The 22,458-nt window shown below is 43.7% G+C and overlaps 1 protein-coding gene across 8 annotated transcripts in view; it reads left to right on the top strand.

The window, feature by feature from the left end:
• NFAT5 (nuclear factor of activated T cells 5) overlaps positions 1 to 22,458 on the top strand; it is a 150,384-nt gene that overhangs the window by 114,876 nt on the left and 13,050 nt on the right. For all 8 annotated transcript variants that reach the window (XM_073308338.1, XM_073308337.1, XM_073308336.1 and 5 more), the window contains 3 exons: positions 12,395 to 12,543; positions 14,665 to 17,086; positions 21,336 to 21,582. In XM_073308338.1, the coding sequence (XP_073164439.1) occupies positions 12,395 to 12,543; positions 14,665 to 17,086; positions 21,336 to 21,574 (2,810 nt within the window). In that variant the 3' untranslated portion in view covers positions 21,575 to 21,582. The remainder of the gene's footprint in view (positions 1 to 12,394; positions 12,544 to 14,664; positions 17,087 to 21,335; positions 21,583 to 22,458) is intronic.

The raw sequence follows: 22,458 nt of genomic DNA on the forward strand, positions 1-22,458 counted from the left end.
ATTTGGGGTAGTGCGGACGCAAATCGACAGTTGTGACCGCTCTGGACAGCACTTTGAATTCCGATGCACTAGCCAGGTACACAGGAAAAGCCCCGGGAACTTTTGAATTTCATTTCCTGTTTGGTCAGCGTGGCAAACTCAGCAGCACAGGTGACCATACACTCCCCCCAGAATTGCAAATAAGCTGCAGCATGGACCAAAAGGGAGACACTGGATCTGATTGCTGTATGGGGAGAAGCATCTGTGCAGGCAGAACTCCAATCAAAAAGAAGAAATGCAAATATATTTGCCAAAATCTTACAGGGCATATTGGAGAGAGGCTACAACAGGGGGACACAGCAGTGCCGCATGAAAGTTAAGGAGCTGAGGCAAGCGTACCAAAAGACAAAGGAGGCAAACGGTTGCTCTGGGTCAGAGCCCCATACGTGCCGCTTCTATGATCTGCTGCATGCCATTATAGGAGGGGACCCTACCACCACCCCACCACTGTCTGTGGACACCTGCAAGGGGGGAGTCTCACGCAACAGGGAGGAGGATTTTGTGGATGAGGAAGAGGAGGAGGAGAATGCACAGCAGGCAAGCAGTGAATCCATTCTCCCTGGCAGCCAGGACTTTTTCATCACCCTGAAGCTAATGCCCTCCGAAGGCAGGATCCCCAACCCTGAAGCTGGAGAAGGCACCTCTGGTGAGTGCACGTTTGTAACTACAGTACAGGGTTTAAAAGCAATAGTGTTTAACGTTTGATTTGCCCTGAAGAATTGGGATGCATTCACAGCCAGTACAGCTATTGGAAAAGTCTGTTCACATGTCTGGGAATGGAGCAGGAATCCTCCAGGGACATCTCCATGAAGCTCTCCTGGAGGTACTCTGAAAATATTCTGGAATCATTGCAGCACAAAGCATGGCAGTGAATGGTCCTGGGTTTTGGTCACATTCAAGCAACATTTGGTCTATATCTTTCTGTGTTAGCGTCAGGAGAATATCATTCATGGTCACCTGGCTGAAATAGGGGAATTTTTGTAAGGGAACAATAAAAGGACCCCGTTCAGGCTGGGCTATTTGCGCTTGGTTAAAAGGGATCATCCCGGAGAATAGCCAAGCGGTGGGGTGCGGGTAGGTGTGTGCTGCACATCTGCCCGAAAACCGCAGCCCCTTCTTTTAAATGTGAAACCCAACCCATTGCTTGCTACGGGAAAGGATGGCACTGCAGTTTGAAACCATTCCCACCTGTTATGTGTAAGAAGCCAACCCCGCGTACCCTTTGACTTACCGTGGCTGCATGGAAACTTTTCTGTTGCCCAGCTGTTTGTGATGTCACCATATCAGCAGGCGCTCAATATAAAAGGCAAAATGCGACCTTGTACGTAAAGCACATGTGCTGTCTGCTGCGAATTGCTTGATTCACTGTGAAAGAGTCTCCCTTTTGTTCTCAGAAATGAATCATCTTAAATTTTACTCTCCCTTTTTACCTCCCCCCAGGTACAACTGTTTCTAGGCTCCCCCTATCATCTCCACCCCTGAAGTTATCGCAGATTAGAAGGTGAAAAAAACGCACTCGCGATGACATCTTTTCCGAGCTTATGCAGTCCTTCTGCACTGATAGGGCACAGCTGAATGCATGGAGGCATTCAGTGATAGAGGCTAGGAAAGCATTAAGTGAGCGCGAAGAACAGAGGCAGGAGGCAATGCTAAGGCTAATGGGGGAACAACGGACATGATGAAGCATCCGGTGCAGCTTAGGAAAGTCAACAAGAGCACAGACCCCCACTACATCCATTGTACAACCGCCTGACCTCCTCCCCAAGTTCCATATTCTCCTCACCCAGATGCCCAAGAACGTGGTGGGGGGAGGCTCCAGGTGCCCAGCCACTCCACTCCAGAGGATGGCCCAAGCAACAGAAGGCTGTCATTCAAACAGTCCGATTTGTAGTGTGGCTACAATAAGCAATGTGGCCTTATCCTTCCCTCCTCCCTCACCCCACCCCATCCAGGCTACCTTGTCAGTTATCTCCCTTTTTTTTTAATTAATAAAGAATGAATGCATGGTTTTAAAACAATAGTTACTTTATTTCGAAGCAGGGAGGATGGTTGGCTTACAGGAAATTAAAATTAACAAAGGGAGTTGGTTTGCATCAAGCAGAAATACACACAACTGTCACACTGAAGCCTGGTCAGTCATGAAACTGGTTTTCAAAGCCTCTCTGATCTGCAGCACGCCTTGCTGTGCTCTTCTAATCGCCCTGGTGTCTGGCTGCTCAAAATCGGATGCCAGGCGATTTGCCTCAACCTCCCACCCCACCATAAACGTCTCCCCTTTACTCTCACAGATATTATGGAACACATGGGAAGCAGCAATAATAATGGGAATGTTGGTTGCGCTGAAGTCTGACAGCTCCAGCGAGCTTTTAAATGTCCAAAGGCACATTCTACCACCATTCTGCACTTGCTCAGCCTATAGTTGAATGAGTGAGGCAACCTAGTGACAGTGGTTGTGGAAAAAGCTAATGTACTCAATGCTTTTTTTGTCTCTGTCTTCACTAACAAGGTCAGCTCCCAGACTGCTGCGCTGGGCATTACAACATGGGGAATAGATGGCCAGCCCTCTGTGGAGAAAGAGGTGGTTAGGGACTATTTAGAAAAGCTGGACGTGCACAAGTCCCCGGAAAAATCATGGAGTAGGTCCTCAAAGAATCAATCCTGAAGCACTTACATGAGAGGAAAGTGATCAGAAACAATCAGCATGGATTCACCAAGGGAAGGTCATGCCTGACTAATCTAATCGCCTTCTATGATGAGATTACTGGTTCTGTGGATGAAGGGAAAGCAGTGGATGTATTGTTTCTTGACTTTAGCAAAGCTTTTGACACGGTCTCCCACAGTATTCTTGTCAGCAAGTTAAAGAAGTATGGGCTGGATGAATGCACTATAAGGTGGGTAGAAAGTTGGCTAGATTGTCGGGCTCAACGGGTAGTGATCAATGGCTCCATGTCTAGTTGGCAGCCGGTGTCAAGTGGAGTGCCCCAGGGGTCGGTCCTGGGGCCGGTTTTGTTCAATATCTTCATAAATGATCTGGAGGATGGTGTGGATTGCACTCTCAGCAAATTTGCGGATGATACTAAACTGGGAGGAGTGGTAGATACGCTGGAGGGGAGGGATAGGATACAGAAGGACCGAGACAAATTGGAGGATTGGGCCAAAAGAAATCTGATTAGGTTCAATAAGGATAAGTGCAGAGTCCTGCACTTAGGACGGAAGAACCCAATGCACAGCTACAGACTAGGGACCGAATGGCTAGGCAGCAGTTCTGCGGAAAAGGACCTAGGGGTGACAGTGGACGAGAAGCTGGATATGAGTCAGCAGTGTGCCCTTGTTGCCAAGAGGGCCAATGGCATTTTGGGATGTATAAGTAGGGACATTGCCAGCAGATCGAGGGACGTGATCATTCCCCTCTATTCGACATTGGTGAGGCCTCATCTGGAGTAGTGTGTCCAGCTTTGGGCCCCACACTACAAGAAGGATGTGGATAAATTGGAGAGAGTCCAGCGAAGGGCAACAAAAATTATTAGGGGTCTGGAACACATGACTTATGAGGAGAGGCTGAGGGAACTGGGATTGTTTAGTCTGCAGAAGAGAAGAATGAGGGGGGATTTGATAGCTGCTTTCAACTACCTGAGAGGTGGTTCCAGAGAGGATGGTTCTAGACTATTCTCAGTGGTAGAAGAGGACAGGACAAGGAGTAATGGTCTCAAGTTGCAGTGGGGGAGGTTTAGGTTGGATATTAGGAAAAACTTTTTCACTAGGAGAGTGGTGAAACACTGGAATGCGTTACCTAGGGAGGTGGTAGAATCTCCTTCCTTAGAAGTTAAGGTCAGGCTTGACAAAGCCCTGGCTGGGATGATTTAATTGGGGATTGGTCCTGCTTTGAGCAGGGGGTTGGACTAGATGACCTCCTGAGGTCCCTTCCAACTCTGGTATTCTATGATTCTATGCTCCTTACTACTGTCCAGGCTGGCTGTGTACGGTTTCGTGAGCCATGGGAACAAGGAGTAGCCTGGGTCCCCAAGGATAACTATTGGCATTTCAACATCCCCAATGGTAATTTTCTGGTCTGGGAAGTAAGTCCCTTCTCACAGCTGCTCGAACAGCCCAGAGTTCCTAAAGATGCAAGCGTCATGCACCTTTCCCGGCCATCCCACGTTGATGTCGGTGAAACGTCCCTTGTGATCCACCGGTGCTTGCAGCAGCATTGAGAAGTACCCCTTGTGGTTTACGTACTGGTTGGCAAGGTGGTCTGGTGCCAAGATAGGGATATGCGTTCCATCTATCATCCCACCAAAGTTAGGGAAACCCATTGCAGCAAAGCCATCCACTATGACCTGCACATTTCCCAGAGTCACTACCCTTGGTAACAGAATGTCAATGATTGCATTGGCTGCTAGGATCACAGCAGCCCCCACAGTAGATTTGCCCACTCCCAATTGATTCTCAACTGACCGGTAGCAGTCAGGGATAGCAAGCTTCCACAGGGTTATCGCCACTCGCTTCTCAACTATCAGGGCAGCTCTCATCTTGGTATTCCTGCGCTTCAGGGCGGGGGAAAGCAACTCACGGAGTTCCAGGAAAGTGGCCTTACGCATGCGAAAGTTTCACAGCCACTATGAATCATCCCATACCTGCAACACTATGTGGTCCCACCAGTCTGTGCTTGTTTGCTGGGCCCAGAATCGGCATTCCACTGTATCAGCTCGCCCCACTGCCACCATGATGTCCCAGTTGTCACAGCCCGTGCTTTCAGGAACGTCTTTGTCTATGTCCTCATCAAAATTGTCCTCATGCTGGCGTCTCTTAGCCCGGTTCTGCATATACTTCAGGATAATGTGCAAGATGTTTACAATGCTCACAACAGCAGCAGTGAGCTGAGCGGGCTCCATGCTTGCCGTGCTTGCGTCTGCAGGAGAGCAGAGTTGCAGCGGAAGTGGTGGATGACGGATGCCACAAGAATAGATATTTATACAGAATGATGAGAGGACCTGCGAGGTGGATTCATGGCACCAGGAGAGCAGAGTTGCAGCAGAAGCGGTGGATGACGACAACATGGAGAAATTTGCTATTGAGACTGAGCTCATTTACAAGAGCAGAAGAGCAGAGTTGCAGCGGAAGCAGTGGATGATGACAGTTAGCAGTCGTACTGCATCGTCTGCTGACAGCAGCACCCAGGACACAACAGCAGCGGTGATGGTGAGCTGAGCTGAGCGGGCTCCATGCTTGCTGTGGTATGGCGTCTGCACGGAAAAAAGGCTTGAAACGATTGTCTGCCGTTGCTTTCACGGAGGGAGGGGTGACTGATGACGTACCCAAAACCACCCGCAACAATGTTTTTGCCCCATCAGGCATTGGAAGCTTAACCCAGAATTCCAGTGAGCAGCGGAGACTGCAGGAACAGTGCGATAGCTACCCACAGTGCACCGCTCCGTAAGTCGATGCTAGCCACGGTAGTGAAGACGCACTCTGCGACTTAATGCGCTTAGTGTGGACATATGCAATTGACTGTATAAAATCAATTTCTAAAAATCGACTTCTATAAAATTGACCTAATTTCATAGTGTAGGCATACCCTAAGAAGAACTAAGTTTAACATCAATCCCCTCTTAATATTCTAGCTTTGAATGTTACCTTAGGGCTGAAGTTACATTGTGACCATATTGTAAGCTGAGTGGGGGCTGTTCTGTAGCGGCCTAGCAGAGCTTTTATATCTGGTTTCACTGGGGAAGTTGAGAATACTAATTATTTCTAATATTCTTCACTCATTTTCTCCAGTGTCGGTTGTGTGATTAATACTGCTTAATTGGGACGTTTGCGTCACTTGGCTCATGAGATAAACTGCAAAATTCCCCAGTTTTGAAGTGGGAGGTGTATTTAAATTGTACGTATTGGAACATAGTAAAGGGGGGGGACATTTCTTATTCATTTGTTAAAACTAGTGTGCCAAGGTTAATGGAAATTTCCATAACCTGCTCTGATAAAGACAGTTTGAAAGGAGAGCAGATTAAACAATGTGATCACAAGTTTGATAAGAATCCATAGCTCCAGGTTAAAATGACAAAGCTGATATTTAAAGTTAATAGTTTTACATTTGGGCCTTGGCAGTTGATGTGCTTAGAAACCAAATGGACACTTTTGACCAATCAGCAAGGATAGAACAATATGTAATGGGGTTTAAACTTGCAGGGAAAACGTAGGGAAAGACTTTGAAGAACCTTTATGACAATCAGGATCTGGTTGAAAATCTGAAAGTGGAAGGCAGCTTGGCTGAAAATGATCATGAAATGGTAGAGTTCAATGTTCTAAGGAGTAATAGGAAGGAAAACCGAATACAGACAGTGGACTTAAAGAAGGCAGGCTTTAGCAAACTCAGGGCATTGGTAGGTAAGATCCCGTGAGAAGCAATTCTAAGGGGAAAAAAGAGTTCAGGAGAGTTGGCAGTTTTTTAAAGAGACGCTATTAAGGGCACAAGAGCAAACTATCCCACTGAATCGGAAAGATAAGAATTATGGCAAGAGACCACCCTGGCTTAACCAGGAGATCATCAACAACACTGAAACTCAAAGTCATACAAAAAGTGGAAACTAGGTCAAATTATGAAGGATAAGTACAAAAAAGCAATGCAAGCATGCAGTAACAAAATGAGAAATGTCAAGGCAAAAATTAGATTAAACTAGTTAGGAGTGTAAAGGGTAATAAGAAAATATTTCACAAATATATAAGAAGCAAGAGGATGACCCAGGACACGGTGGGCCCATTACTCAGTGAGGAGAGAGAGACAGTAACAGAAAACACAGCAGTGGCTGAAGTGTTAAATGCTTTTTTTTGTTTCAGTTTTTGCCAAAAACGTTAGCAATGATAGGATAACTGACATAGTGAACATCAGTGTAAATGGGGTAGGGTCTCAGGAAAAGAACAAATTAAGAATTATTTAGGGAAGTCTACACTACTGCTTAAATCAATCTAATTTACTTTGCTCAGGGATGTGAAAAAAGCCACCCCCCTGAGCAATGTGAGTTACAGAGACCTAAGTGCTGTCCATACTGGCGCTATATTGCCGGGAGACGCTCTCCCGCTGACAAAGCTTCCGCCTCTCGTGGAGGCAGAGTAATTATACCAACAGGAGAGTGCTCTCCCATCCGCATAGAGCGTCTTCACTAGACCTGCTGCAGTTGCGCAAATGTAGCACTTCTAGTGTAGACCTGCCCTTAGATAAGTTAGATGTCTTCAAGCTGACAAGGCCTGATGAAATATATCCTAGAATACTTATGGAACTGGTTCAAGAGATCTCTGAGCCATTAGTGATTATTTTTGAGAACTCCTGGAAGACAGGAGAGATCCCAGCAGACTGGATAAGGGACAAATATAGTATCTACCTATAAAAAGGGGAATAAGGACAACCCAGGAAATTATAGACCAGGCAGCTTAAGTTCGGTATACAGAAAGATAATGTAGCAGATAATCAAACAATCTTTTTATAAGCACCTAGAAGAAAATAAGGTAGTAAGTAACAGTCAACATGGATTTGACAAGAACAAATCATGTCAAACCAACCTAATATCCTCCTTTGACAGGGTAACAAGCTTTGTTGTTGAGGAGGAAGTAGTAGATGTAATATCTCAACTTTAGTGAGGCTTTTGTTATTGTCTTACCTTCTCATAAACAATCTAGAGAAATACAGCCTTGATGAACATACTATAAGATGAGTGCACAACTGGTTGGAAAGTAGTTGTCAGTGGTTGACTATCGAGCTAGAAGAGCATAGTGAGTGGGGTACCGCAGGGCTCTGTCATGGGTCCGGTTCTATTCGGTATCTTCATAATGATTTGGATAATGACATAGAGATAAAGTTCACTGATGATACTAAACTGGGAGGGTTGCAAGTGCTTTGAAGGACAGGAGTAGAATTCAAAATGAACTTAACAAACTGAAGAAATGGTCTGAATTAGGATGAAATTTAATAACAAATGCAGAGTATTGTACTTAGGAAGGAATAATCAGTTGCACAAATGGGAAGGAGGACTTTAGAAAAGGATCCGGGGGTTACTGTGAATCACAAACTAAATATGAGTCAACAATGTAATGCTGTTGCAAAAAAAAAAAAAAAAACTAAAAGCAAACATCATTTTAGGCTATATTAGCAGGAGTGTTGTAAGCGAGACACAAAGTAATTCTTCTGCTCTACTCAGCACTGATAAGGCTTTAAATGGAGTACTGTGTCCTGTTCTGGGTAACACACTTCAGGACAGATTGGAGAAAGTCCACAGGAGAGCAACAAAAATGACTAAAGGTCTAGAAAACATGACCTACAAGGAAAAATTGAAAATATTGGGTTTGTTTAGTCTGGAGAAGAGAAGACTGAGTGGGGACATGATGATAGTTTTCAAGTATGTAAAAGGTTTTTATAAAGAGAAGGGTGATAAATTGTTCTCCTTAACCACTGAGGACAGGATAAGAAATGGTCTTAAATTGCAGCAAAAGAAATTTTGGTTAGACATTAGGAAATACTTCCTAACTGTCAGGGTAGTTAAGCACTGAAACAGTTTACCTAGGGAGGTTGAGAAATCATTGTCATTAGAGATTTTTAAGAATAGGTTAGACAAACACCTGTTAGGAATGGTCTAGAAAATACTTAGTCACTCCTCAGTGCAGGGGACTAGACTAGATGATCTATTGAGGTGCCTTCCAGTCCTACGTTTCTATGATTCCAGGTTTTTTTGCTCTGGCTCCACAAGAGAGAGAGGAGCCAAAAAAATGTCTAATTCATCACCTATGTCTAAGTTCCCTCTAAGCTGCGCAGTTGCGCAGCAGCCTATTAAGCGCTGCGCAGGGGAGAGATGCCTCTCCCCCAGCCCTGGATCTGCTGTAGCAGGGAGAGGCGCCTCTCCCTGCCAGCCCCAGCCCACTCCTGGACGTGCTGCGGCCAGGGGGGTAGTCCTCTCTCCCCGCTGTAGCCCTGGGGTAGCCTACACCCCAAACTCCTCCTCCCTGGCCCCACGCCAGAGCCCACACCCCCAGCTGGAGTCCTGACCCCCCACGCCCTAACCCTCTGCCCCAGCCCTGAGCTCCCTCCACACTCCGAACCCCTCGGCCCCACCTCCGCCACATGAATTTTGTTATGTTCACCAATATGGAGGTGATGTGCAAACTATTTCATAAACTGGGCCATCCCTAAATAGCACACAGCTGTCTAAGGCATGAGAAATAATCAAAAAAAATCCAACCCCCCAGAAGTTCATCTCTCCAGGGGCTCTTCAAAAGCACTTGACTCACTTGCCCTGTGTTTCCTATCAGCAATCAAATTTCCTCTCAGTTTGGCTGTCTCAGGCCCTAGCTATTCAGGTTCCTCCAGCCCTGAGGGAGGGGTGCATTTTCTGGAGTTTGAGCAGCCCTGGATTGAAGCTACTTTTCATTTGAGTCCTTAGTCCTCGACCGTAACCCTATCCTTACTGAATTTGATTGACAGCTTAAGCAGTTGTACGCCCAACGCAGTCCATTAACCCCTTTCTGGGGTTATTGGTTTATAGACCCTAAAACCCACTTCCAACTCAGGATCCTTCTCTGTAGTCCAGAGCTGTGGTCTGTGTCTAGGTAGCATTCAGACTGGATCACCCCAGAATGCATTGCACATCAGTCACAGGGAATGGTACAAATGACTTGAAGAAATGGTTGCCGAATTGTTTGTGTACATGGGGTGCTGCCATTGTCACCCTACACCGAGAAGGCTGATGACATAGTGGAAAAACACCTGCACCCAGTTTAAACTAACACTTCAACCATTGCGATACAAACAAAGCAAAAAGTCCTAGTGTGGATGTATTCATTGTGGCTACACGCAGAAGCTTGGTACCGTAAACGGGATGGGTAAACTTTGTTTTAGGGCAGGAAGGGGCAAAGGCCCTGAAGTTCTATAATCTGCGTACAGCAATCCTATGCAATGTGTATTCATATTCTAAAAAGTAGCAACATCATACTTTCTTCTATTGAGGTTGTTAAACATTCTTCCTCTGTTAAATCATTAACCCTCTGCTTATGCAAAACATCTTTCTTGTGCTCTCAATGCAAAGGACCTGAGAAAAAACTTTCTCATAAATCCAAGTGGCCATTAATGTCTTGAACATGTCAATTCACTGAGTCCATGATTTTTATTTATACCCTTCTCTCTCCCCTTTGTGATGTATCCTGGCTATTTAAATCCTCTTACTTGCTACTAATCTTTGCAGTTATTGTTCTCTGTAAGTGGCATCCCTGCCAAATGGAGTGGGCTGGTGGAGTCAGGGACAAATCCACTGAGCGTTACACATAATGTTAAATAACTAGCTGCCAGGCTTTGCCATGCTCATCACTGAAGGCTTTATTGTTTCTCACAGATATTTATGCACATTACTCATGGGATTCTTTCCATTCCAAACTTAACCTTTCCATTTATTGAAAAAGAAAAACATCGAATCCACAATTCTAACATTTTGAAAGAATGCTGGAGTTCTGACCCATGTCAGTGCTGTGCAGAAGACCAACTTTCAAGAGTTGAATCTTGGGGCATCCTTTAAAACTTGGAAAGGGTGTTCATGTGTGTGGACCCACAAGATTTGGGACTCTGGCTAAAGAACTGCTCTATATCTGACATTGCCTCCATAATGCTAAGTTTATTCTGAAATTGTTGGTGATGGTGTCAGTCTCCAGATCCTGTGCTGAGTGTGCTACATAACTACCTAAATAGTGCAGTATTGGTTGAGAGAGTACAAATGTAAAGAAATACTAGCGCTAAGCATAAAGAAATATTGTGATATTTTACTACTTTTTCTAATTGCTCCCAATTTCTTCTGTTGGTTTCCAGCCAAATTTTGTTGAAAAGTTCAAGAAATATACCTTTGATTGTGAACCAACATACCATTGTTTGTGTTTAACCCATACATCATTGGGATTTAGAATTACCTTTGTACTAACATGGTTGTTGATCTGCCATTTCTTCAAAAATGCATTAAGAACTTTTCATTGTTCCTGAGAAGCACGAGACTAAAGTTGAAAGATAAGTTTCTAAATCCTGCCTTTATATCATAAAGAAATCCTGATCACAAATAGTTATGTTTAAATGCTATATCTCTATCAAATTGGCCAAAACGTAGCCATTCTGAGATGAAAATAATGTTTTGAAACTCTTGTCTCACTTAAACCGTATTCCCTGCTAACTGGCCAATATGTAAATCCTGTGGTTTGTTTCCGGAGACATTCCAAAACTGAGCAGACGGAAAGAGGGAGGAGAGCTTATTTGGCTATTTATACACTATGTTTAACTAGTGGCTGAGGATTTATTATTCAAGATACAAAATGTTCTTCTGGGAGAGAACCTCTGATCTTTTGCAGAGTAAGTGTACTACGAACATGGAGTAGGACATGAAAGCATTGTCCAGGGCACTTTGCAGAGGCTCTTCATAGTCAGTATCATGCTGTGCTGTGTGTACATTACAAACAGGAAAATTGTTTCATAGCCTTGATTTTGGGTCTGGGATGATAAGAAATGCAAAAGATAACAGCCCTTTGATAAAAAGATTAGCACTTCATTGAATTCAGGCTTCATATATTTTACTTCTTGGTCTGAGACTTGCAGTTTCAGCAAACTTTTGAAATTAAGTAATTCCCTTTTATTCACATCCAAAACCATCAGTTCGTGTTAGGCACAATTTGCAACTAGATTAGAAAGGATTTAGGATTGAAAAAATGTCATTCCTCAAGAAGCTGCCCTCTAAGTTTAGAAACATTTAGATGACAAATTGGATCTTATTTACGTACTGCATCATAAAGCTGATATATAGATTGGGTCAAGATTTTTGTTTTATAGTGCTTCATCCCAATGAAGACTTAACCAAACTGCTTTGTGAACTTGCCATTGTGAAAACATATCCTGAAACCGGATTGTTTCATATTGCGATCTCAAATGCAATACAGTTAAGTTATTGCAATCTGGAAAATCATTTCTTGAGCCTAGAAGTTCGTAATTTAGACAATTTAAGTATGGGTTTGCTTGGGTATGCTGGTCTAGAAATGTACTCTTGCGTGAAATGCAAAGTATAGCATTGCTGTTTGTTTAAAATCCTGTTTATCTGACACTACAGTTGTTTGATTTATTGGGTTCAATGTGTGTTCCAAGATCGTTTCAAGGTTTCTGATTTTTATAGTGCTCTCTCTCCTTTTAGTATGCCATCTCTTGTGAGGAGGAAAGTTTATAGCATCCCAGCAAATCTGCACTGGAAAAGAGCCACCATCTCCCCAGTAGTCTGCAACTAAGGAATCAGTACATTGATTTTAGAGGCTATAATGCAGGATAACATTTTATCAACTCTTTGTTTTGCAGCAGTGGCAGCCACTGGCTGTAACCTGGATAAAGTAAATATTCTCCCTAGTGCCTTGATAACTCCACTTATGCCAACCAGTGTGATTAAGAATGAAGATGTGGCTCCAATGGAAGTTACAGCTGAAAAAAGATCTCCCACTATTTTCAAGGTAAGTTAAATTGTGATCCCACTATGCTGACTATCCAAGCTTTGGGCATGTCAGACTATTTCCTGGTAGTGTGCAGCAGAGGAGAGAAATAGGAGAGTGGTGAAAACTTCATAGCTCAAATCCAGACAAACCTATAATCCAGACATGCACATAAAGCAGAGTGATTCCCTTAAAAGTCATCAACAGGAGCTCTTACTCCTGCACTTGTCCATAGTGAACCAGACTGTGGAGCAGCACGGGTGTACAAGTTCTGTTAGTAGCCTGCTGGCCCAAGGCTCTGTTCTCCTGTTGCACTGTGTTCCGTCGTAAAATCAAACACAGCCAACCTCCAGAAAGCTCCTAATAGTGACCTGCCCTGAGCAGCAGCCTGTTCTGTTGATTTGGGAGAATGAGGAGGAGCAAAAAGGAAAAAAACGATAAATACACAGAGTGGGGGGAGAAAAAAAACCTACAGATAGGAAAACATGAGAAACCAGACAGAGTAAAGGAAAAAATTATGACCCAGTGCCAATACAGAGGCATGTGGAGGAGATAGTTACCAGTTTATCACTTAAGAAAAAAGTTGGGTAACCATGACCAATGGCTTATTTAGGATGTTTTGTTTGGGATGCCTTTTGGTTCTTTTCTAGGACAGTGGGAAATTTTCCTCCTAGAGTAATCTACATTCCCCAACTACGTGCAGGCAGGTTCATTTGTAAGGTATGAGTATCCGCTTTTGAGTCTCAAAACTGGACAACATAGCCAAATGAGAAATGCACGTAACCAAGACAAAGTAAGTAAAAGATAAGGAAAACAGCTGAGGAAGGGAAGCACTGCTACAGGAAATTTGTTGGTATAACACAAAGCTGGAGAATAGCTGAAAAATGTTAGTAGTATCACCATTGTATGGCTGCTTCTCTGTTATACAGCAGCACAATGAATACAGAACAGTTTTATTTATTTGCACCACAGTCAGTGAAACAAGGAACAGTCAGGATAAAGCCAGGACAAACATACATGCAAACCGATGACTTCATGGAGACTCGAGAAAAAGAAAATACTGCAAGCCATTCTACATTGCAACTATTTATTAAGTGACCTCAACAAACTCAAAATGTTCATACAGTTTAGGCACTCAATTCCACTTTTAGGCAACTTTATAAAAGTGACTAGATTTTCAAAGATGCTAAGTATCCACTATTCCCGCTGAAACCCAGGTGTGTTGTGCAGTGCTGCTGATCAGCTATGAAAATCAGGTCAACCAAATATGCAATTGTCTAAACTTTTTGCACCCAAGTTTGAAACTGTTGACCTATGTGTCTATGAAATGAATGCTACCACTTCCTGCTAAGAATTTAGACTACCTCCCACAAAGAAAAAAACTAAGACATGCTTCCCCCCCAGTCAGAACAAAAATCAACTGAAAAGTTAAGGGTTGCAAATCCATTTCTCTTACTGAATTAGCCTATCAACTTTTACTGTCAATGGCTCAAAAATAAAAACTGAGCAAGTTATTTTATCCTACATCTGGCTTACAGCTTCACAAATAGGAGTTTCCCACACTGATGCACATAAACCTTGCTTGCTATACTGGATCACACTCCTGGTCCATGAAGTCCAGTGTTTTGTCTACAATAGTCCACTATCTGATGCTTCAGAGAAAAGTGAATAAACCCCCACTTAATATATCTAGCTAATTCTGCAGAGTATATGGGTGAAAATCCCTTCCTGGTCCCATTCAGCATCAGTTTATGCAGTGAAACAGAAGGTTTGATCATCCTTATTTTAGCATCATAATAACAAATATTATTGGTTAAAATTTTGCATCCCCTTTTAAAATCAGCTACAGTATTTTCTGATCTCTTGTGGCAGTGCAAATCATCTTATTAACTATAACCACATCTTAAGGTTTCAGAGTAACAGCCGTGTTAGTCTGTATTCGCAAAAAGAACAGGAGGACTAGTGGCATCTTAGAAACTAACCAATTTATTTGAGCATAAATAAAATAAATTGGTTAGTCTCTAAGGTGCCACAAGTACTCCTTTTCTTTTTGCACATCTTAAGGCATCACTGAAGGTTTCTAAGCATGACCCGAGTAATCCTACACGCTTCTTAATGTGTACTGCTTTTTTTTCCCACCAGGCTACAAAGGTGGTAGGACCAACTCAACAAACATTAGAAAATATGTCCAGCATATCAGGAAATGCAACCTTTTCAACTGCTTCTTCTCATTTACCTTCTGAGAGTGAAAAACAACATCAGATACAGCCTAAAGTGTATAATCCAGAGACTCTGACTACTATCCAAACACAGGACATTTCACAGCCTGGTAGCTTTCCAGCTGTCTCTGCTCCCAGCCAGCTGCAGAATAGTGATGCACTATTGCAGCAAGCTACACAGTTCCAGACTAGAGAGTCCCAATCCAGAGAGGTGTTGCCGTCAGACAGCACAGTAGTTACTCTGTCACAGTTAACTGAGGCTTCGCAGCAACAGCAGTCAACGCTATCAGAACCAGCACAGACACTACAGCAACAGATTTCATCAAGTATTTTCTCACCTGCAAACAGTGTGAGTCAGCTACAGAACACTATACAGCAACTGCAAGCTGGAAATTTTCCAACCAGTACTGCCAGTGGAAGCAGTGGAAATGTTGATTTGGTCCAGCAAGTCTTAGAAGCTGAACAGCAGTTATCTTCGGTTTTGTTTTCTGGGTCAGATAGTAGTGAGGATGTTCAAGAGCAACTCAGTGCAGACATTTTTCAGCAAGTTAGTCAAATCCAAAACAGTGTGAATCCTGGGATATTTTCCTCATCAGAGACAGCAGTCCATTCCAGGCAAGAGAATCTTTTGTCTGGAAGAGCTGAAAATGTCCATCCACAGCCTGAGAGCTCATTGTCCAATCAGCAGCAGCAGCAGGCAATGGAGACTTCTGCAGCAATGGTGATTGGAATGCAGCAAAGTATGTGCCAGGCTGCAACACAGATGCAATCTGATCTTTTCTCCTCAGCAGCTTCAGGAAATGGAAACCTCCAGCAGTCCCCTGTTTACCAGCAAGCTTCCCACTTGCTAAGTGGGCTATCAACAAGTGAAGACATGCAGATGCAATGTGAGTTATTCTCCTCATCTTCTGGTGTTTCTGGAAATGAAACAACTACTACTGCTCAGCAGCAAGTCTCGACCAATGGCTCTACCATGTTTCAGACCTCGAGTTCTGCAGATGGAGAAGAAGCTTCAGGACAGAATAAACAGATGCAAAACAATGTGTTTCAGACCATGGTTCAGATGCAACACAGTGGGGAAAGTCAGCCTCAAGTTAACCTGTTTTCATCTACAGAAAACATGATGGCCGTTCAGGCAGGTGGAACTCAACAGCAGGGAGGTGGACTGTTCCAGCAAGGTGGGGAAATTATGTCTATTCAGTCAGGAAGTTTCATGCAGCAGTCCCCACATTCACAGGCTCAACTTTTTCACTCTCAGAATCCCATTGGTGATGATCAAAATATATCCCAGGAAACACAAGGGTCTATTTTTCGTAGTCCAAATTCCATTGTCCACAGTCAGACCACTTCCTCTTCCTCGGACCAATTGCAGCCTCCAATATTCCACTCCCAGAACGCCATGGGTGTATTGCAGAGCTCTTCTGTACCTCAAGACCAGCAATCAGCCAACATGTTCCTTTCCCAGAATTCAATGAACAACCCTGTAACTCAAGAAGAACAGATGTCATTCTTCACAACACAGAATTCCATTACTCCACTTCAGACAGCCACAAACACAGAGCAGCAAACTTCTTTCCAGCAGCAGGCACAGATACCCCACATTCAAAACCCTATGATTCCCCAAGATCAGCCCCAAGCTCAGCCCACTCAGCAGGGTTTGTTTCAGGCACAAGTATCACTAGGCTCCCTCCAATCTAGTACAATGCCCCAGAACCAACAAGGGGCTATCTTCCAGTCTCAACACTCAATGGTTGCTATTCAGAGTAGCCCTCCATCCCAAGAACAGCAGCAGCAGAACATGATGTTCAGTACTCAAAATACAAGTACAATTGCTTCTCAGAAGCAGACTATGCTTTTCAACCCAAATCAAAATCCAATCACTAATCAGGAGCAGCAGAACCAATCTCTTTTTCATGCACAATCCAATATGACGCCAATGAATCAAGATCAACAGCCCATGCAGTTCCAGAGTCAAACAACAGTGACTCCACTTCAGAATCCTGGGACCAGCCAGACAGAGACACAGCAGCCCACCATGTTTCATAACTCACCCCAGATTCAGTTGGTTCAAGGATCACCAGGTTCTCAAGAGCAGCAAGTCACCCTCTTCATCTCTTCAGCTTCCATGTCTGCCTTGCAGAATAGCATGAGCCAGCAAGAGCTGCAGCAGTCTCCCATCTACTCTTCTCAGAACAATATGACAGGTATTCAAGGAGCTGCTTCTCCTGCACAGCAACAATCTTCTTTGTTTCACAATACAGCAGGAAGTGCTATCAACCAACTGCAGAATTCTCCTGCTTCATCTCAACAAACTTCAGGAATATTCCTATTTGGGATTCAAAATAGTAAGTATTAAAAATCCTTGATTCTAATATTATGGTTGAGAAAAACAGCTACTTTGGAGGCTGCCAAATTACTTGTGTTTGTACAGCTCTGTAGAGGTGTAAAGTGCTAAGTGGTAATGGTTACAGTCCTTTTGTTGAAAGTGTTAGTCATTAAAGACAGGAAAGACATAAATTACACCCATGCCTTTTGAGAAACTTCTGTCACCTTCAATGGAACATGCAAAAAATGTACATGTGTATAAGCCAATACAGTTGCATTTCTGTTGGATATACACCATTTATCCCAAAATACTAAAGATTATCTATGAAACCATGGTGGTTGGAAAGGAAATTTTGTGCTCAATGTGAAAAATGAAATTGGTGCTCAGAGTTAGACTTTATAGAAGAGGATCTGTTCTAAATAATTAATTCATGCTTAGTACTTATATAGAGGTAATAAAAGGATGTGTTTAAAAAAGTCAGTGAAGTTATTTTTAAAAATAAAGAGCTCGTTAGTACCCCGTATTTTCTGCTTGTGAAGGTACTTATATACTCTAATCAAGTTATCTCTCAATCTTCTTTTTAATAAGATAAACAAACCCTCAAATTATTTTTGTGGTGATTTTCTGTGCTCTCTCCAGTTTGTCAATGTCCTTTTAAAAATGTAGACACCAGAATTGTCCCCAGTACTCAGATATCAGTTTTGCCAATGCCACGTTTAGAGGTAAAACTGACCCCTCTACTCCTACTTATTACTCCCCTGTTTATACATCCAGCAAATTAATTAGCCCCTTTTGGTCACAGCATCACACTAGGAGTTCATGTTGAATAGCACTGAGTTAGGTACCTATCCCTATGGAACCTCCTAGAAACAGCCCTATTCAGAGATGATTCCCCATTGATGACTACTTTCTGAGATCTGTCAGTTACGTTTGAAGGTTCCTTTAAGAATTCTGAACTTTCACCTTGAAGTTTGCAGTATTTTCTTCTTCTCTCTCACCCCATTACAAAAATAATTAGTCTTCAGATTTTACCTCAATGGGATATTCAACATTTTTCACTCCTCGTGTGTGCCAGTCCCTTTACTTCCATTTTTTGAACACTCACTATTAAAAGTAAAGAAAGTAGAAGAATAAAAAGGATGTTTCCAAACACATGGAAAACTAGTTATTCTGACTAATGCCAAAATTTGTTCTGAGAGAGAAGTATCACTGTATTCGGTATTTCCAAAAATAAGCTTGCCTCATTCAGTGCATAGGAGGGATAGTGATAAGAATCTTAAAGTTAAGTGTAAAAGGAGACAGATGTTTGATTTTCCTATATAGAGTTTGCTTTTTAAATAGTGGTTCTTACCTATGATACCCCTGCTGATAATGTGTTACGCTGTTTATCCTTTTGAGGCCTTGATTGTTACAGTCCTACTAATTTCAGAGTGGTAGCCATGTTAGTCTGTATTAGCAAAAACAACAAGGAGTCCTTGTGGCACCTTAGAGACTAAAAAATGTATTTGGGCATAAGCTTTCGTGGGCTATAGTCCACTTCATCAGATGCATGGAGTGAAAAATACAGTAAGTAGGTATAAGTATACAGTGCATGAAAAGATGGGCATTGCCTTACCAAGTGGGGGGTCAGTGCTAACGAGGCCAATTCAATCGGGGTGGATGTGGCCCATTCCCAACCGTTGACAAGAAGGTGTGAGTATCAACAGAGGGGAAATTATTTTTTGTCGTGACCCAGCCACTCTGTCTTTATTCAGGCCTAATTTGATGGTGTCAAGTTCACAAGTTAATTCCAGTTCTGCAGTTTCTCGCTGAAGTCTGTTTTTGAAGGTTTTTTTGTTGAAGAATGGCCACTTTTAAGTCTGTTGTTGAGTGTCCAGGGAGATTGAAGTGCTCTCCTACTGGTTTTTGAATGTTCCAATTCTTGATGTCTGATTTGTGTCCATTTATTCTTTTGCGTAGAGACTGTCCGGTTTGGCCAGTGTACATGGCAGAGGGGCATTGCTGGCACATATCACATTGGTAGATGTGCAGGTGAATGAGCCCCTGATGGTGTGGCTGATGTGGTTAGGTCCTAGGATGGTGTCCCTTGAATAGATATGCGGACAGAGTTGGCAATGGGGTTTGTAGCAGGGATTGGTTCCTGGGTTAGTGTTTCTGTAGTGTTCAGGAACAGTGGATAAATGGCACAACTGATCTATTTAAACAACACACATCTGGTTCTGCATGTAGCCTAGTCATAGTAAGTTATACTGGTGTTAGCTAGTATTTGCTAGCATAAATTTCCTACCATGCAGTCTTCAGTGTTTCTGCAGGCTTCCTCTCTGTTTTGTAGTGTTACCTTAAATCAATCTCTCTCTCTCTCTCTCTCTCTCTCTCTCGTGTGTGTGTATGTGTGTGTATATATAATCTCGCTAGCAAATACCAACTAACTAATATAAAGTATTTAATTGCTCTGCAGTATGCTTTTCTCTAAAGCGCAGTTTGTGAAATTAAAATGAATACCTCTCAGGAAAAAGTACTGTGTTTTGCTGAGAACCTTGGTAGTGCTGATCCTGCTGTGAGTTTCCCCCACTGATTTCATTAGCAGGAACAAAAAAAAAAGGAGTACTTGTGGCACTAGACTAAAGACTAAACTAGACTAGGCATTAGACTAGAGACTAAACAAATTTATTTGAGCATAAGCTTTGGTGAGCTACAGCTCACTTCATTGGATGCATTCAGTGGAAAATACAGTCGGGAGATTTTATATACACAGAGAACATGAAACAATGAGTGTTTCATGTTCTCTGTGTACAATGGGTGTTTCATGTTCTCTGTGTATATAAAAATCTCCCGACCGTATTTTCCACTGTATGCATCCGATGAAGTGAGCTTTCATTTTATTTGAAAGCTCAAATAAATTTGTTTCATCTCTAAGGTGCCACAAGTCCTCCTTTTCTTTTTGCAGATACAGACTAACACAGCTGCTACTCTGAAACCTGTCATAAGCAGGAACAGGATTGGCCACTCTGCTATTTCTGTTATTTTTTTGATTCTATTCTCTTTTTCCATAATAAAATAACCAATTAAAATCCTTCAGCAATAGCTGATCGTCTTATCTAAACTGGGAAAATGAGTTACACTTGTCCATGATAGGAATTTTTTTCTAAACAAATGATAGCTAGCATTTTATAGTCGTAGTGTAAGCTGGGCAAGTTGTAGTTTTAACATGTTAGCTGGTCACGGTGAACAAAATTCTGCAGCCACTACTTCTCCCTGATGAGCTGCATGACTTGGGCCTGCAGTGCTTGATGCATCCAGTGACTCTGGTGGTGCTGCTGGGCCATACTTCTCCCACTGGGCTCAGTCTCGTAGCATTATTGTGCGCCAAATAAGCTGTCACGGCCGGGTTGTGGGTAGACAAACCTGGTGGTCAGAGCCGGAGTCCACACTCATGAGACGGGAATCAAGAGTCAGCTTAGTCAGGATACCGGGAAATCAGAAGCAGGAGACAAACTTGAGATCAGGACCCCAAGTTGGGAATTGGGGTCAGGCTGGGTCAGAATACCAGAAGTCACAGCCAGGAGACAAGCTGGAGATCAGAATCACATATCAGATGCCAGGAGTCATGCTGGGTCAGGATGCCAGAAAATCAGGTTGGGGGAGCAGGAAGCACAAGGCACACAGTCCAGAACAGGGAGGAGCCTCATTGTTCAGACCGCTTCCTGTTCCTGCTGTTGGCTTAAGTAGGGCCAGTGGGATAATCAGCTGCTCTGAATTTCCACTAATAGAGTAATTCAAGCAATACAGAACTGCATATGTCAGTAAAATCAAAGTTGTGTACATCTCCTCAATCAGGTTATTGACATGTTTTTGAATCTTTTGATCTTATGTGTAATTGATTTGTCCTTGTACACTGGCAAACTTGCATACCTAATTTATGCATGTGCAAAAGCATGTGTACTTTTGTGCATCCTCTTCTGCCGATTTGGACCTGAATAAAGATGTTTACACTAGTATGTTAACAAACTCCTTTTATGAGTGGATTTCCAAGTTTCAATATCCATGTGTGAAGACTTAGATTCTATTCCTTACTCTACTGCTAGCCTGATGGGTGACCTTGGGCAAGGCACTGCACTGTGTTGTGCCTCAGTTTCCCCACCCATCAAAGGGCATAACAATACTGACCTTTGTAAAGCACTTTGAGATCTACTAGTGAAAAGTGCTAGATAAGAGCTAAGGATTATCGTCATCATTTATTGTATTTATGTTCATTTCTTTCTTAACAGACTGTGGCCAGCTCTTAACCTCTGGACCATCTGCATTGCCAGATCAGCTGATGGCTATAAGTCAGCCAGGTCAGGCACAGAGTGAGGGGCAACCAGCAGTGACAACGCTTCTGTCTCAGCAGATATCTGAGAATTCTCCACTACCTTCGTCTATGACAACCAATCAGTGTATAGAGAAAATTGATGACTTGCTTGTGTCATTACAAAACCAGGGGAACAACATGACTGGCTCATTTTAATTGGCCAAGTAAGTAGTGACTTTGGGTCTGTGGGTGGTCTTGCAATGATATTTAGTAAGTTTTTATATATACCAAAGAACCTCTTGTTTTAACAGATGATGACTTTGCAATGCAGTCACAGTGCACGCAGAAATCAGTTAATATATCTCTATGCCCCTGAAGCAAGTATATAATTCAGGGGTGGGCAAACTTTTTGGGCAGAGGGCCACATCTGGGTGGGGAAATTGTATGTGGGGCCAGGGCAGGGGGTTGGGGTGCAGGAGGGAGTGCGGGGTGTGCGAGGGGTTGTGGTGTGCAGGAATGGGCTCAGGGCAAGGGATTGGGGCGGAGGAGGGGTGCGGACTGTGGGAAGGAGCTCAGGGCAGGGGGTTGGGGTGCAGGAAGGGTGCGGGGTGTGACGGGGCTCAGTGCAGGGTGTTGGGGTGCAGGATGGTTGTGTGGTGTGGCAGGGGGCTCGGGGCAGGGGGTTGGGGTGCAGGGTGTGACCAGGCTCAGGGCAGGGAGTTGGGAGCGGGGTGTAGGAGGAGTTCCGGCTCCAGTCCAGCGCCGCTTACCTAAAGTGGCTCCGGGGTGACAGCAGCATGCACTGGGGCCATGGCAGGCTCCCTGCCTGCCGTGGCCCCATGCGGTGTCGCTCCTGGAAGCAGCCGGCACCACGTCCCTGCGTGGCCCCTGGGGGAGGGGGGGCACAGGGCTCCATGCGCTGCCTTTGCCGCGCCTCCAGGTACCTCCCCTGAAGCTCCCATTGGCCGTGGTTCTCCATTCCCAGCCAATGGGAGCTGCGGGGGGCAGTGCCTGGAGGCAAGGGCAATGCATGGAGCCCTCTGCTGCCGAGTGTCGTTCCCTCCCCCTCCCCCCCCGGGTTGCAGGGACTCGGTGCCAGC

Source organism: Lepidochelys kempii, chromosome 12 (genome assembly GCF_965140265.1).
Source record: "Lepidochelys kempii isolate rLepKem1 chromosome 12, rLepKem1.hap2, whole genome shotgun sequence".
Classification (NCBI taxonomy): domain Eukaryota; kingdom Metazoa; phylum Chordata; order Testudines; family Cheloniidae; genus Lepidochelys; species Lepidochelys kempii.